The 17,532-nt window shown below is 42.1% G+C and overlaps 1 protein-coding gene and 1 long non-coding RNA gene across 4 annotated transcripts; one reads left to right on the top strand and one right to left on the bottom strand.

The window, feature by feature from the left end:
- Nucleotides 1-3,382: 3,382 nt before the first annotated feature.
- Nucleotides 3,383-5,237, bottom strand: LOC108919661 (uncharacterized). Its single transcript, XR_001964943.1, has 4 exons — nt 5,154-5,237; nt 4,243-4,354; nt 3,822-3,935; nt 3,383-3,462 (listed from the first exon to the last, which is right to left on the bottom strand). It is a non-coding gene; the product is annotated as an uncharacterized LOC108919661 (long non-coding RNA).
- Nucleotides 5,238-10,458: 5,221 nt separating this feature from the next.
- eif5 (eukaryotic translation initiation factor 5) lies at nt 10,459-16,663 on the top strand. 3 transcript variants are annotated; one of them, XM_018727854.2, is made up of 12 exons: nt 10,459-10,552; nt 10,779-10,987; nt 11,817-12,096; nt 12,451-12,532; nt 12,614-12,786; nt 13,964-14,075; nt 14,380-14,501; nt 14,752-14,913; nt 15,160-15,321; nt 15,460-15,624; nt 15,943-16,083; nt 16,288-16,663. In XM_018727854.2, exons 3-12 carry the CDS (start codon nt 12,025-12,027, stop codon nt 16,384-16,386), a joined length of 1,290 nt encoding a protein of 429 aa, XP_018583370.1. In that variant the 5' UTR covers nt 10,459-10,552; nt 10,779-10,987; nt 11,817-12,024; the 3' UTR covers nt 16,387-16,663. The 3 variants fall into 3 exon arrangements, with proteins under 3 accessions (XP_018583370.1, XP_018583371.1, XP_018583373.1); XM_018727855.2 differs by lacking the exon at nt 10,459-10,552 and adding an exon at nt 10,562-10,580; XM_018727857.2 differs by lacking the exons at nt 10,459-10,552; nt 10,779-10,987 and adding an exon at nt 11,535-11,553.
- Nucleotides 16,664-17,532: the final 869 nt, after the last annotated feature.

Below are 17,532 nucleotides of genomic sequence, written 5' to 3'. Positions count from 1 at the left end.
CAGGGTTCCGTTCAGTCCTTAAAAAACTGTTTGGTTTAATACAAGTGCAAAATTATCCCAAATTCTCAGATAACCTTTTTGATGTTGCAGTTCCACCCCCTTCCAGACATTCCTGAATGTTTCCCCAAAGCTCCTTCCTCTTTATAAACAATTATGGCTAACAATAAACTTGGTGACCTAGTTCTATAAATACCCCACAAGGACAGACAGTATTTTACTGCCCCCTGGAGGAAAAAAGCTGAATAACATCCTTCTCCATGAGTAGGCAGTTTTGAGTCCAGTTACTGTCTTTTAAGTTCTTACCACATTGCTCTACACTATGTAAATGAACCATTTCTCCCTGTGCAATGCACACCATATTTCCACGCACTGTTTATCAAGCAGACCATGACAAAACCTGTCTCTGAGTTTTGAGCGAAGCTCAGTCCCTTCACGTCGTCACGTCCCTCTTACTGCCGAGGGAGGCTGCGTCCAGAGGGTGTTCTCTCACCAACAGCAACAGACAATCCAACGGTGGCTCGATCGAGCCTTGGTTCCCGACTGCTCTGGGGAGGCCGACTCCCTCCGGCTGGCCCGCAGCACCTCCGTCACCTGTCTCCGCGAAAGCCCCCCCTTCCAGCGGAGGAGAGCATGCAGCAGCTCCGGACTGCAATGCAGATGGAATGCAGAAATGAACTGACTCATGATCAAAATTACTGAAAGAGATGGCCTCACTATTACTATTTCAGTTTGCTCATCTCCTTTACACAGCTGGGAATCTAAATCAGAGGAATTCTGGGTAAGTACAATGCTCAAGGGAAAGATAGTGGTGGAAGGGAGTGGGGCATGAACCAGCAACCTTCAGGTTGCAATTGCATGGCCTTAGGCGTTATACTGCCTCCTACATACTTGAAGTCGATAATATTACCAAAGTATGGTGTTATAGCCATCTGCACAGTCGGTGAATTCACAGGGAGCTGCACAGACCAGAGGCCCTCCCGAACTCCGCCGCACCCACCTCCCGTCCTTCAGCAGTTCACAGCCCGTTATCTTTAAAGCGTCCACATCACTTAGCTGCAGGATCTCAGCAACCTTCAGCAGCAGCTTGTCGTTCAAGCTGGGTTTCCCTGGATTCTGCCAAGGATCACAAGGATCGGGAAAGTGAGAGCCACGCGAGGTCATACATTCAAATGGCTCATGCAGTCATACTTTCAAAAACATACATCAAAATTCTTGGAAGGAATTAAAATTAAAAGAACACCTTGCACTATAAGTACGTACAGACACACAGACACGCGCAGTCTGAAATCACTTGTCCCAAGCGGGGTTGCAGCAAACCAGAGCCTAACCCAGCAACACAGGGTGCACACCCAGGACAGGACGCCAGTCCATTGCAAGGCACCCCTAGCGGGACTCAAACCCCAGACCCACCAGACAGCAGGACTCAGCCAAGCCCGCTGCACCACTGCGCCCCCTGCTGCAGTATAATTAAATCATTAAATCAATTTAGGATAAGTACCTTGCTCAAGGGTACTACAGCCAGAGGCAAGGTTCAAACCTGCAACCTTTGGGTCCAAAGGCAGCAGCTCTAACCACTACACTACCAGCTGTCCCACATTAAAAATGCATGTAAAATTTCCTTTAAATTTTTACACTGTTACAATACAACCCCCTGTCACCCACAATGTGGACATATCACACACATAATTCCCCATGTCAGACAGGTGGGTCTTACCAGCTGGGAGAAGGTCCTCTGCAGACACTCTACATCCTGCATCACTCTCTGCCCCAGGTCACCCCACCTTTTCTGCAGAGTCTTGTGCTTCTGGAGCATCATGTGTCTGAGGTACATAGAGGCAACTTGCTGATAGGCCTTGTCCACAAGAATCTGTACTGATAGGAGAGGACACTTTACTTGGAGTGGTTACTGCTGAGCACGAGGACACCCAACATCGGTCCCTCAGAATCATCCATCCGACTGTTCTGTGTACAGGAAGATTTTGTGTTAAGAAGACGATTTAGCTGAAAGGGGGCATTCACCTTGTATGCCTTCTGCCCCTCCTGTCGAGGTAAGTTTTCTAAATGCACGCTGACTTCTTTCATCACATCTTCAATGGCCATGTCCCCCTTCTTGAAATGCTTCTTTATGGAGGCCTGTAATGAGAGGGTAGGATGAGAAGATGATTTTGGAATGCTGATCTCTAGGTAAACCAATATCGAGTTCTGTTTTGAGCCGAGTAGATCAGATGAGAGAGTTAACATCTAGAACCAAGCCAAGTAAGTTTTCCTAATGATCAGAGACCCATGGGAATTGCACAAACCTCCGCCAACCGCGAAGGTTCCTGCAGTAGTAGCTCTAGGGCCACAGCCTGCATTTCTTCTAGGAGCAAGACAGGATGGGCATGAACACCATCCCCCTCCCCAGCCATGATTTCCACACACCCCCTGGAACACATGTTAGCATCATTGAGTTTGGTGATAAACAAAAAAAGAAATAAGCACACAAATCAAAAACAAAAGCGGGTTCACGAGACTCACTTGAGGGCCATGCAGGTGTTGAACGTCCTGAATCGGTGCATTCGACTGTAGGTGTCCGATTTCACTGGCGCTTTCAATTGCTTCATTTCGCTCTTAACATACCTACGAGGGGATTGAAGTCATTACAGCCGCTGCTAATTAATCAAACAGGGACATAGGTGACAGCGACCTTCACATCTTAATGAGATTTCTACTGATGGACAGCTTGGGCTGGTTTGTCTGCAAACGCAAGGCTGACGCTCCCACCCACTCTTGGGTCACAGCTTAGGATTTAATGGTTGTGACTCTTTTCCCCTATCTGGGGCAACTAGGGTTGTGGAGACTCCACAAATCAATAGACTCGGAAAATTATCAACTGACAGACTTGGAAAACTGACACAATTGCATTGATTTGCTTCAGAAGGCAGATCACATATTCACACATTCTCCCAAAAGGCCATTTTTTAAGTTTCAAAATGCAGTCAGCTATTCTGCACTGTACTGATTCTATACTATCGACTGTGGATCTTAGGATATATTTCCCACTGTCTGCTATGCTTTGGTATTTGAGGTGGGCTGTAAAATTTGGGTGCGGGGGCGCAGTTGGCGTAGCGGGTTTGGCCGGGTCCTGCTCTCTGGCGGGTCTGGGGTTCGAGTCCCGCTTGGGGTGCCTTGCAATGGACTGGCGTCCCGTCCTGGGTGTGTCCCCTCCCCCTCCAGCCTTATGCTCTGTGTTGCCGGGCTAAGCTCCGGCTCGCCGCAACCCCACTCGGGACAAGTGGCTTCAGCTAGTGTGTGTGTGTGTGTGTAAAATTTGAACAAGTAGCCTAACAAAATGAGCAGCAACAATGCCAGTCACACTCACCTCTCTAGAAAGTTGCAGAGTTCCTGGTAGCAGACTTTTTGAACCCTTTTCCCTAAGACTTTGCTGACAGTCTTTGCCCGGTTGATGAAACCAGTAAGAAGCTAAATAACAGAAACAAGAGAAATCAAGCATGAAGGACATGACCTGTATGGTCTTCTGTGACTGGCAGCAAGTAAAGTGAGTGTATGAGTCTTTTTTTAAGCAATACAGAAAGATTTAATAGAGGTATCATGCTATCAGTATGATATCATGCACAAGGTTTTTCTGGAAAAAAAAAAGTCTTTTATTATATTAGCCACCTAAACACTGAACCATCATTTTTTTTTTTTTTGTTCTGGCCCAAAAAATGGACAATAATTTGATGACACTCACTTGATTTCCTTAACTACAATGTATCATAAGTATACCAACAAACAAACAACCAAGAGAAGAGTTTATCTTCTCAGGTTGCTGGGGGCACCTGCTCAACATCCAGCTGCAGTCTTAAGAAGTCCTCCTCTTCCTTCGGAGTGTGCGAGCGCCGGTATTTCTCCTCACAAACAAGGATCCTCTCCAACCTCTCTGAGAGTACATTCTAGAAAGGACACGAAATAAAGTCGGTCATTCTTGATGTGAATGCATCCTTTTAACTGTTCAGTTGCTTGTAAGACACCAAAATCCAAAGCTTTTTATTCAGTGCATTTTTCTTAACTCTTTTCACTACAGCGGAATGTCTTTACTGGGGCAAATCTTCATTGAGGCACACGTTTCATTGAATGACATCAGGTTACAGTTAAGGTCAAGAAGATCAAGGAACATCCACCACAATTACTCCGGTTTTCTGACACACGTTGGCCACGGACACCGGACCTACATTTTAAGGAAATCAAAATATTAAGTACCTGAGCGGTGTCCAAATATTTCTTTTGTGCACTCTGCACCCAGTCTGACAGGAGGAGCAGGTCAACTGCTTTGGAGGTCTGATGTTGAGCGTTAGGACACCCCACAGGGTTGCTGGTTGAGGAAAAGACATGCATGACTGAGAAACTTATGCAAATTTTTCTGAAAAAAAAAAAATTGTCAGAACAATTCAGCTCATTGACTCTGATGAGAAAGAGCTAGTATTCATTTCAGTATTCATTCATTTTCAGTAACCGCTTGTATTAATGCAGGGTCATGGTGGTCCGGAGCCTATCCAGAACCATTGCAGAGCATACAGACCTAATTTACAAATTGCTTTCCATATAGTGCACAATACGGCAATGACAGAAAGGAATACATATTTTTTCTGTGATCTATTTGTTGCTATCGGGGAAAAAAAAAAAAAAACAGAGTGAGGTGGACCACGGAATATAGAAGGAACTTTGCTTTTTCATTTCTAGTCAGAAATGTGGAATAAGCGGAAGTTTTTTTTAAAAAAAAACACTGCCAATCTGACCAGCAAGAAGAAGTGGTTTTGTAAGATCTTCAAAGGTTTCCCATAAACACGCCGGTCTTTGTTCTAGCGCACAGATGAACGAAGGAAGCCTGGATGGTTTTACATTATTTGTCTGCCACAAGTGTCTGCAGGAATGTCCATCATCGGTCATATAAAACCGAAATGGAAACTTTGATTCCGATCAGCTTTTAACAAAAAAGAATTTTCAGTTGGCAACTCATGGGCAGTGTATAAAATTTCACATTCTGCAAATCACCTTTGATATAAGCTTTACCTGAAGTACATACGTGGCAACAATAATGTCAGCGCACGGCAATGAAGCACTGACTTAAGGACAATGCCTTTTGCCCACTGTGACGGCACGTCTCAACCTACCTTAAGTAAACCTCTGACACTTTTTGCAGTAGCTTCAGTATCTCATCTTCCTTGATGTTACGCTGCAAGGCCTGATTCAGCTGAGAAAACACACAGCCATGAAAGGTCTCTATCACTGCACTCTGCAGCCGAGCACTCTTCCCCCGCACCGTCTCCAGCACCGCATCAAGGAAAGCCTCCAAGCAGAAATATGCCCCTTCGTGCACAGGCTGCCCCCCTAGCCAGGGAAAGCACTTGCTCATAACCTCCTCCACCAGAGGATAGATCTTTTTCAGGAGATCGCTGTCTGGCCCACTCTCCAGGCAGCCGGGGTCTTCTAGGCAGGCCTTGATTCCGAGCACTTCCCGATCCATCTTGTGCCATGCCTCCTCGCTGATGCCTCCCGGTATCCTGACATGAGCGTCTACCCTCACAAAGCATACAGAGCAGCAAACAAAATATTTATGAATCATCATTATAACTAGCACAAACCTGAAACTGTTTCTTTTGCACTATATAATTTATGTAATCTGAGTTGGTTGTCAGTGATTCCAAACCAGGGAACGGGAAGCCCTTGACAGACAGCTCTCCGCTGCCCACCCCCTTCCAAGCCTAGTTGAAGGCAACCGGCTGCCACCGCTTGACAACAATCAGCAAAGACATTTAAGGCAGCTGGCCTGAGGACTTGGGGAGAGTTGGCAGGCAGCAGGAAGGCTTGCTGAACAAGGTCAGGGGTTTCAATACCATGCTGCTTAATGCGTAACTGGAAAGTTAATTATTAACTATTAATATACAATAATTAAGTTATATAATGACTAGTGACTATTTTTTGTATTTTGTGTACTTTATATATTTTTTTTTTTTTAAATATTTTCACCCTTTATTCACATTCTATTTTCTCATCTGCGTCTTTTCGTTGTCCTTCTGTCTGTGCTGTGGAAGTTTTTGTGACCAAGACAAATTCCCTGTATGTGTGAACATACTTGGCAATAAAGCTCGTTCTCATTCTGATTAACCGATTGCCTATTCTGGTACCCGAGTTCGTATTTGCTTTCATGTTCTGCTTTAAAGCAGTCGTATCATAGAATGGTAAAGAAAACCCATTTTGCACATAAAAACCCACCTTTGTGGTCACCTCTACCCACACCAGGTTGCTGTAATTTGAAAAATTGTAAAATAGTCAAAGCAGCCCTCCAGGATGCCAGCGAAATGCAAGAGTAACATAACTTTCAATCCCATGTAATAGCCACTAAAACACACACTATTTATGCACTTATTTAAAATTCACATCTGTGGTGTGAAAGAAGTTTTGACATTTCTGCATATTGACAGCAGTCCACACAGTTTTTTGTTATGCTTTGTGTCCATTTTAGTTACTGCACCTGGACTCTATGAGAGCCATAGTTCTAATTCCACTCAACACCCTGTTTTTTTTTTTTTTTTTTTTTTAATGAATGTATGTATTATACAAGCTTTTGCTATGTGGCTAAATTATAGCATATATGGTATTAAAACAGTCCTGTTGGTTAGAAGAACTGACCCCAACTGTGTACTTTTACTGCTTTCCCAGGAAGGATCCTTGAGGGTCTTTCCTCACACACATGCATTGTCTGCTCCTGATCATACCCGTTAAATTGCTATTGACCACATCCTTGTCTTGGCTGAAGATTGTTGAGAAGCAGCTCAGAATCCATGCGTTTATACAGCTGATTTACTGATGCAATTGAAAATAAGAGCTGAAGGGTACACTGAATATTTGTCGGACCACTAAAATAAAGTGTGAAGAAAGTGAAAAGCAGACACTGATCATGAGCTTACCCACAGGGTCTTTAAGAAGGTGTTCAGAATCTTCTTTTCCTTGACTTTCATTTTGCTTCCCAAATTTCCCTCCTGTCTTCTTTATAAATTGCTTCACTTTACTGGTGCCCAGAGGAGCACTGTTCATCAGCCCTTTTGCCATCTGAAAAATTGTCAGAGAATCATATCTGGTCAACAAAATAGTTTTGCAAAAGTCTGAGATTAAATCAAAGAACAATATTTACTTGTAGTGACATTTTACACAGCTATGACTACTTACCAGGTTCATACTAGAAGGAAAGGTAAACTCATTTCTTTGACAGCAGCATTTCATACAAATTACTTGAAGTATCATTATTTTCTACATGATTTTCTGTAAACATGTCTAATATTTTTCTGTGCATTTAACTAATGTTTTCAAGCAATCCCACTAAGAGAAGATATGCAACATGATACAGCATATGTCTCAAATACAAAATTCATTTCTCTCTACTCAGAGAACAAAGCACAAGCCCCAACGAAGGAATAACAGTGTGCTGATTTATTTTTTTAGAGTTAGGCTGCACATCACCAAGTAACTCACACACACATTAAATGAGTCTTACAAAACAGCAATCAGATGTGAAAGTCTTATGCTTTGAAAAAGATCAGTTACTAAACGATCGCTAAAAATCAACATGCCTTTCAGATGTGTTTATTCCATGCATTCAACTCACATCCAGTTAACATGTAAATAATCAGCTATAACAACTTATTGTTTCCCAGGGGGGAAAACACTGCACTGTTCTCTTGACCTACTGATGAAATTACAGGAAACAGGAATAGGGTAAAATCAACTAATCCGCAACAAAGGCATCTAACTTCCACTTTAGACAACCAAGGAACAAATTTTTTATTTTTTTGCAAAATCTGAGCTGAAAGACCCAGAACAACCTGGATCATATAGTACAGTAAAGCTGGTGGCTTTGGTGTAAAAGAGCATTAAAGATGTAGTCTTACCTTAGACTTCACCACCCTGAAACAGCTGTGACTGCTACAGATGTAAATCTATTTATTATCCCCCTCACGGAACTCCCCAGCATCCAGCCAATCACTGCCACTGAATTGGGGGAACTCCTTGAACTGGGGACTTCCCTTTTGCCACCTTTAAGGACAATATCCAACATCTACTTCTGGATGAAAGTCCTTCCTGGTAGACTGACAGCTCAGAAGCACTGAAAATGTAGACCCAGGACAACAAATGTAGAGAAATCCCCAACTTAACCTTCGTGCCACTCATTTTTTCTTCCAAAAAGCCTGGGAAGAAAGGAATCGGCATACCGCTTTCCGCCAAGCGGTCAATCTGTGCCGGGACACAGCTCTGAGCAGTCACAAGTACTTACGGGATTTTTCACATGGCTTTTCCTTAATCTTAAACCAACAATATTTGCTTTGTTTCTTAGCATATTTACAAAGATATGGCCGTGAGCGTTCATTGCTAGCAGCATGACATTTTGTCTGATGGAGAACTGATACAGAATGTTTGAAGTAGAAAAAAAATTAGAATAAGAACTTCAATCAGAAGGGAAAAAAGCACTATCAGTTCCTTACTTATGCACAACATGATGCTATTGCATCAAATATTAAATGACAACCAGTAGGATTCATTTGAGGAAAAGGTCATTTTCAAAACTAGAGGGTGTAGATTTTAAAATATTGAAGCAGCACACACTCCCAAGCAAACAGATTTCACCGATAAGTTTCTACTTTTTTAGTTTAAGTATTATTCAAATAATGGCATTTGAATATCACTGTAATATTTTTACATTTAAAGCCCAAATGCAGCTAATGAGAACTGCTGAGGAGTTATCAATGCAAGGGAGCTGAAAGTAAAAGTAGTTCCCGGTGTCAGATATCTCCACGTGTCACCTCTGTGGAGAAGCGTGGTGGCACAGCAAGTAGCGTTGCTGCCTCGCAGGGCCTGGGTGGTGTCAAGAGACGTGGGTTTGATCACCATTCAGTCTGTGGGGAGTTTGCATGTTCTCCCCTTGTCTGTGTGGGTTTCCTCCGAGTGCTCTGGTTTCCTCCCACACTCCAAAGACAGGCTGTTCAGGTTCCCCCATAGTGTGTCAGTGACAGAGTGTGTGTGTTCCACTGATGTATGGATGAGTTACCCATTGTAAGTAGTGTATCTAGCAGTGTAAATCACTGCGGTGAATAAAGTGTGTGGGCTAGTAACACTACATAGTGTTTGTTGTAAGTTGCTTTGGAGAAAAGTGTCTGCTAAATAAACGTAAGGAATCTGTGAGATACTGGCACATGAACAATTGTTCACAAGTAAATGAGTGAACAGCTTTAATTTCTGCCCCCATCAAGTCAGTAATAAGAGACAAAAACTGTACATAGCCCTGTAACTTCCAAACCAAGTCACTAAAATGTTAAGTTCTTAAGCTACCAGATGAAAAGTTTAAGGTGATCAAGATGCAATCTTAAAACGGGCTCATGTAACCGAAGAGGTTTAGATCTGAAAGGTGGCACCATTCTTGAGTGTTTTTCATTCCAGGATTTACACACTGCAATGAACAAAGCAGTGATTCATAGAGGTTCCCAACGAAGAGGTCACGAGTTCAAATTTTTTTTTTTTTTTTTGCTTTGAAACATTATACAGGTGACCAACGATGTTTGTTTTGAAGTCTGAACATTTCCTAGTTCATATTAATTTAGGACCATTATTTAAGTTTAGATGATCAGATAACCGGAGGCACAGCATGATCATGATGAGTCAAGTGTTTTTTGGGTCTTTTTTCACTTTTTTTTTTTTTTACGAGGAGAGAGCATTCGACCCCACCGCCATCCATCTCTCTCCACGGGTGGGACTCTTCTTCTCTCCAGACCTGGCCCATGCAGATCTTCCTAGCCTTATCCCAATTTCGCAATATTAATAATACATTTTCCACTTTCTCGCGGACAACCACATGAATTACGTGCAGGAAATAACCGAACTCCCCTCTGTCTAATCCACATCCATGATGTCACAAGGGATTCTGGAATTTTCCATTAAGCCTTACAGCTGCTTTTTATAGTCTGACAGAAAGTAACCTTTCACTTATTGGACTGAAGGGGGGCAAACAATTGAGCAAAATAGCCTTTGCTCGGACCATTTTTGCGCAGCTAACGGGGAAAAAAAAAAACAAGGAGCTAGTATGAAAATGAAATTTACGTTAACCTATCCTTACTTTTTTCTAACATACATTACAGTTACATTGTTACATTGCCGTCGTAACGAAATGACATACCTTAATTTTAGTTTAAGGGACAATATAAATAAAATAATATGAAAGCAACTTTATTTTTTTCAGTATACGATCACGCCTCCCAATTTGTACATCACGTGCTCAGTCGTCTACGAGAGAAATATCGCGACACTATGTTAAAATAATTGCTTCTTTGTCAGGGCCACGCAGCTTCATCCTGATAGTCATTAAAAACAGCCAATAGTTGTTCGTTTCGTCACAGAAAACTAGAGACTGTCCAATAGCTCACGGCAAGATGGTGGGGCTAAAAGAGGACCGTCCTAAGATTGACAGACACGTTGTTAACCAGGTCTTCATTCTATCTTTGCATTGAGCGAGAAGGTTCTAGAGGTAAGTACGTAGCAGTTCGGGCTGCAAGGTGACTTTTTTCCCCCCCTCTATTTAATGAAATATCACCTAGTTCCGACGACGAATTGCTGATATTTGATATAATTTTTATAGTAACACGTTATTTTTTTTTATAGCATATGTATATTTAAAAATTAATGCTGGCATGTACGGTAGCTTTACTAACTCAACTGACGAATCAATCTTTTTCTCTCGTTTTGATTTACAGATACCCTGTTTCGAGGGCGTCTCATATTTCCCCAGAGGATTTATTACTCCTCATTCGTAAAGGCTTGACTACTACGCTATACGTCGCAGCTGCTGGCTGCCTGCGATTCTTCTTGAGTACGACCAAAACAGCTCTCCCCTGCTGCTGCATACTTCATTTGCGTCTCAGGGCGACCAGCGGTGTGTTTATGTCTTTATTGTACGAAAACGGTGAGTACACGGACAGGAAAATTTAGGGTCGAGAGGGAAAGGGCCTTGTATTTTAAATGCTGGCGTAGTGTGTTTGCGTGACTTCGCTTGAAAGTCAGCTGTGTGAAAAAATGCTGGTCAAAATGGCGCCTCTCTCCATGGTCTCGCGCGCAGTTCCGCGTGGTGAGCGGTGACGCACTCTGCGCCACTGCGCACCCGGCGGGGCCTCGTGCGCGAGTTGCCCTCTTGCATCACGGTCATCTTTTTGTTTGAGCCCCTTCGTTATCAGTTTATTTTCTTTTGGTAAGATTTGCATTGTTTTTTATTTTTTTTTCCTTTTTTAATCCTTATTTAGCCACGTCGTATTACGTCCTGTTGTCGTTATCGCTCAGCGGAGAAGATAGGCAACACCTTGCTAGAATTAATTCTTGTTATATCAACAGTTAAACATTAATTTACGGTGCACGTTTTGAATAAATTAATCTAACATTCTGAATAATTTAATCATGACGTTTTGAATAAACTAATTGTATGTTTGGTTATTTGAGCCTTGCTTATCTTGCAACGTCACCGGTTTTTAAGTTGCAGTAAGTATCTTCAGTTTCAAATTGTCTTGCATCTGCTTTCTTTCTATCAACAATGGATTAGTAATACATTAGTTATCATAGATGACATAACTCAGTAATTCTAATTGCTGCTGAATTCTACACTAGAGGGTACATTGTGATTGTCTTTGTACCAGTGTTGTGGTGTTTGAATGTGAGTGAGCACCAGTTCCTAATGTGGGGAGAGATGTTTATTGTGACTAAGGTTAACATCTATTTCCCCCCCTCTTTCCTGTTAATTTCAGAGCTGTTGCGCAGCTGTTGGAACCTGTGTGGGACACACGTAATCTGCAAGCAAGGAAACCACAGCCTCGGGGGCAAAATCTTTTTCATGTCAGAGACCGAGTACTCTTGCAGCCGTTTATGTCATCCACTCTTCTCCAGACAGAAGATACCAAAAAATCTCCATCAAAGATCTTTTTACCTTACTGACAAATCTGACACAGAGCCAAAATGTCTGTCAACGTTAACCGCAGCGTGTCAGACCAGTTCTATCGCTACAAGATGCCCCGTCTGATTGCTAAGGTGGGTAAGCATTGCAGGGATCCAGGTAGTGTGGAGGGATGACCACGCTCTTGAGTATTACCTTAATTCTTAGTTGTGATCGTGATCAACAAGGGACAGATAGCTTCCCTTTCAAGAGTGGTTATTGGAAATAGTTTCTAGTTCATGTCAGTCTCTGTGGAATACTAGTTGCTCATGCCTTGTCCCAGTTTAGAGTCCATAAAAATGGGCTTATTTCTTGTACAGTGATGAGCAAGAAAACCACCACCCAATCAGAAAGGAAACATTGGGCAATTCAGATTGTCTTCATTGTCAAGAGTGTTTGAATTCTAAAAATGAGATTGGTGTTCTGTAATGTCTTGCTCTTTTTGACAGGTGGAAGGTAAAGGAAATGGAATTAAGACAGTTATAGTCAACATGGTTGACGTTGCAAAGGCATTGAACAGGCCTCCGACGTGTAAGTATTCAGTCAGTTTGTAGTCCCCCCCGACTTTGTTCGCATGATTCCACTATGGTCTGAACATAATTTTCTTTCTAGATCCCACCAAGTATTTTGGCTGTGAGCTGGGCGCTCAGACCCAGTTTGATGCCAAGAATGACCGCTACATTGTCAACGGATCTCACGAGGCGAACAAGCTGCAAGACATGCTGGATGGATTCATTAGAAAATTTGTCCTGTGTCCTGAGTGTGAAAATCCTGAAACTGACCTGGTAAATAACTCCATAAAACACGCTTGTGGAGAAGTCTGTGCTGCTAAGGGCAGCTTACTGAAGGAAAATTTAAGTAAAATGTTGACAAATGGCTATACCAGCTAGGTCTCTGACTCACCTGTTGGTGCCATGATCAGAACCACATGTTGATGTGGTTTCTTTCAGGAACACAGCTTTTTTTTTTTTTCCTGCATGTTTGGAAGTGTTTGGTTTAATTGCAGTTTTACCAGCACAGTGTGTACATGGTTACCAGTAACCTGCAATATTATTTGGAAAGGGTCTTGGAATATTTGAGGTCACTGCTGATTGCCAGCATCTAAAGGGTTATTGAATCTCTACAGCATAACTTGTAGGAAACAGATGCTTAACTCAGGATTTCTATCTGCACACATTTCTCCTCCCTGTTATGTTGAACAGACACACTTTATTTCAATCCAGATTATCATCAATGCAGTGTTTGTTTGTGACTGACCGAAAGTTACTCCAGAGGTATCGCCAGCAATTTTTTGTATACCTCTTCTGAAGTCACTTGCACAGGATTTCCAGTTTTTAAACTCATGGTCACACACAAATGGAACCCAGGGTTTCTCCTTTTCAAATGTTATATCTGCCCTTCTGTCTTTCAAGTCTATGTGCTTTCTCTGTTTAGTCAAATCCAAGGGTCACTTCGGTTAAGATGGGGTTCCCTATAGAAGGTGAACCTAATAAGTTTTAATTTTGATCTCATGCTGGCTCAATATAGTTGTGTAGTTTGGTACATTTTTAATCGTCCCTAGAGATAAGGTGTAAACTGCTACAACCCATTGCTTTGGACTTCACAGCTTATAGCAACATTACAAATCGCAAATCTGTCAGTAACTGCTGCTCAAATTTAGGATCATATTGGTACAGAGCCTATAGCAGAAAACATATGGTGTAAGGCAGGATGCACACTGGGCATCAGTCCACTGGAGGGCAATCGCATGCCTCAACTGAAATGTTTTTTGGGCTGTGGAAGGGAACTGGAGGAAATCCATGCGAACTTGAACGCATACCCACCATCTGTGCCATCATTTTACTAGTAGCCAAAAAGCAAATGATGTATGCAAGTGAAGTTGAACATATCCCTAATATAGTGGACATGAAAAAGCATGTAGTGTTTAATTCACATTTAATTTTTTAATTTGATTTGTTCCAGCATGTCAACCCCAAGAAGCAAACCATTGGTAACTCCTGCAAGGCCTGTGGTTACCGTGGCATGCTTGACACACGACACAAGCTCTGCACGTTCATTCTTAAAAACCCACCAGGTGAGTGAGTAGAGGGAGGTCTATAATGAATATTTAATGGCTTGTTTTGAGGGCCTGGTAATGGTTAAACAACTTATGTTGACTGCCTTGTTTCATGTAGCTGTATGGGGGAGGTCCTTCTGTAAAGGGTTGGCATCAGCAGTTTTGCATTCCAGAAGTTTCAATGCTAATTGCATTTTGTTGTCCTATGGGTTATTGGTACTCTATTTTACTAGTTTGTTTTGCATGCATACATTTCTGTTGGGACCTCTCCCCCCAACACTCATTGTTTTCCTCTCTCCATGGGTATTGCTTCAAAATGCAGAGAATGATAGTGGATGTGTCAAAAAGGAGAAAGAGAAGAAGAACCGAAAGAAGGACAAAGAAAATGGTTCGACCGCAGGGGACACTGTGAACCATGGTGAAATTGATGCACCTGAAGCTGTGGTGAGTGCTTCCCTTGCAAAAAAAGCTGCTAGCCTATCACATGTGGTGCTATTTGCAACATCACAAAATCCAGCTGGAATGTGACATAAGAAATGATCCAAAAATGTTTTGAGGTGCTGTCAAAGCTGTTCAGCTCACTTCTAGCTAGAAATGTTATTTTTTCTCCCTGGAAGCATATATCTAAGTAGTTGCGGGGCTGATAGGCTGTGACAGTGATGTTTGCTGAAGCTGCGATTTTGCGCAATCGCAGGACCGTGAGGACGAGGACGATGACTGGGCAGAAGAGACCACGGAGGAGGCACAGAGGCGCCGCATGGAAGAGATTAGCGAGCACGCCAAGAACCTTACGCTCAGTGAGGACCTTGAGAAGACCCTAGAGGAACGGGTCAACATGTTCTACAACTTTGTCAAGGTGGGAGGAGCAGTTTGTCATTGTTACAGTATGCTTCTACGTTTATGATCCCTGCAGTTTACCTGTGTTTGTGTAGCAGATACCTTGCTAGTCTGTAATTGAAAGTTTAAGATTGTGGAGCTATGGTAACTGTATAAAGTGGTACTAAAGTACATTCAAGTGTAGCCTCTTGCATCAAAGGCAGCTGATGTAAACAGTGGTATTTTGGTATTATGTAGCATTGTGACATGATTTTTTTTTTAACAGCAAAAGAAAGAGAATGGCACAATTGACACAGCAGACAAGGAGATCCTGGCAGAGGCAGAGCGACTGGATGTAAAAGCTATGGGCCCGCTGATCTTGAGTGAGCTGCTTTTTGATGAGAACATCCGTGACCAGATCAAGAAGTACAAGCGCCACTTCCTCCGTGTGAGTACCCTTCAGACCCAGTCTTGCTGTACATGTTCAGCCTAACAAAACACTTTAGTTTTCAGTTTGTTATAAATGTTACTTTTTGTGAAATACAAGGAGCAATTGAATGTATGGTCGTGTCTTTAATGTCCTTAGTTCTGTCACAACAACAAGAAGGCTCAAAAGTATCTATTGGGAGGCTTTGAGTGCTTGGTCAAGCTGCATCAGGCCCAGCTGCTGCCACGCGTTCCCATCGTGCTGAAGGATCTTTATGATGCTGATCTGCTAGAAGAAGATGTTATCCTGGCCTGGGCTGAGAAAGTGAGTGCCACTATTTACGATTTGGTGTATCCATTCATCCGTGTATTGACTTCTGATTCTGCGTTCCGGAACCTGACAGGTAGGACAGAAGTTCTTTACCAAAAAGATTTTTGCTCTTGAACATCCGAAAAGGTGTGTGTGTGTGTGTGTGTGTGTGTGTGTGTGTGCGTCCAAGAAACAAACTGGTGATAAGTGGATGCAGTTTAATGTCTTAACATTTTTGCGTTATAGGTAAAGCACTATTCTTGGGGGTTTGGAATATCACAAGGTTTCTAGAGTTAAACATTGATGCTGGTTAAATGGTTTATTCCTTCCCAGGTGTCAAAGAAATATGTTTCTAAGGAGCTTGCCAAAGAGATCCATGCCAAGGCAGCTCCCTTTGTCAAGTGGTTGAAAGAGGCAGAGGAGGAGAGTGAAGGGAGTGATGAAGAGGAGGATGACAATGATGAAAATGTGGAGGTAATTCTTTTGAAGGTCATCTTCAGGAATAAACTTTGGTCTTGATTTTACAGCTGCAACTAAAGTCACATGTAATTGACTAAATAAAACTGCATTTCTAGAATTTGCAAATACTTAATTGGCTTGGCTGGCATTGGCATACATCTGAGCTGGTGCTGTGTTATATAGCCACTTTGTTTAAACTTCTTCCATGCTCTTACCCAGGTGGTCTACTCTTCCTCGGCTCGTGAACTGAAGGTGGAAACTGTGAAACAGGAGAATCCTGACAACAAGGAAGAAGACATTGATATTGATGCCATTTAAAAAAGCTGCTGTTTTGTGCTTTGAAAGGCTTCTATCTGCAGTGTAGTTCCTAGGGGCTTGCATCCACCTATGCTTCCATCTGTATCTGTTGCAGCAGGTTGCTATTGCTTTGACTGTCATGAGTTAACTACTTAATCACATGGTAAAGGGTTTGCAGTCTTGCAGCTTAATTATTGGTTTATGGGCTGTTAATTGCATGTGACTTTTCCTTCTTGAGTTTGAAAGAATATTTTGCTATTTTTGTCTTGTTTAATCAAATTAAAAACAATTAATGCAAGCTTCATGTCCTTGGTATTTATTTTAAAACCTCTGGTCAGTGGACAGAATCCTGAGAAATGGGCAGTCTTCACTCATTACTGATCTCCTTAATTTCTGGTTTTAGTCTTTGCCTTGACCTGAATATACTGGTCTGTAAGTAGGATGTGGGTCAGACACCAGTCCTCGAGCTGCGTAACATGCTGGCATTGTTTTGTCCTTTAGCTTTGATTCTTCCAAGAAATTATTTGGCCCACAATGTGCTTCTCATGGTTTATGTATAAAAGCAAGTACTAACTAAAACGGTTAATGTACAAGTCTCTCTGGGGCTGAAGTTGTTCAGCTTCTGAGCTCTCTTTAGGGGGGAAAACTGCTTTTGCAGGTCTGAAATTAAATTAGCTATGAAACTTGGATGACTTTCAAAGGAGAAACCCTGTAGCTAGAAACCTTATACAGGTCAAGCAAGATCATATTGTTCTCTGCTGATCTGAAACAAAACCAGTTTTCTCTGTGTAAATGTTTATTTGGGTCAGTCTCTCCAGACCAATGATGTGGCTAAAGGATTCCTGGTCCTCTTACTCCTGTTTATGCTTTTGATGCAGCCAGACAATTTACTGAGTTGAGGTATGATTCAGGTGATAGGAATTTTAAATTTTCAGCTAATTAAGGAATATCTGGTGCTGAAAAGATGTTTAGATTTTGGATTTTGTTAATATGTACATTTCTCAAAAGTGTACTGGATTAGCAACAATTAAGTGCCTGGTTACTCAATAAGGTCTGCAAATTTCAATGAAGATCAAATGAAACCTACTGATATGTTTCTAATTTCTGTATAAGTTCATGGAACTAGGCTTGGTTCTGAATTGAATCAACAGCTCACTAAGGTTGGCT

Source organism: Scleropages formosus, chromosome 15, assembly GCF_900964775.1.
Source record: "Scleropages formosus chromosome 15, fSclFor1.1, whole genome shotgun sequence".
NCBI classification, from domain to species: domain Eukaryota; kingdom Metazoa; phylum Chordata; class Actinopteri; order Osteoglossiformes; family Osteoglossidae; genus Scleropages; species Scleropages formosus.
Note: the sequence above shows the minus strand (reverse complement) of the source record. Positions and strands in the feature narration are given on the sequence as shown.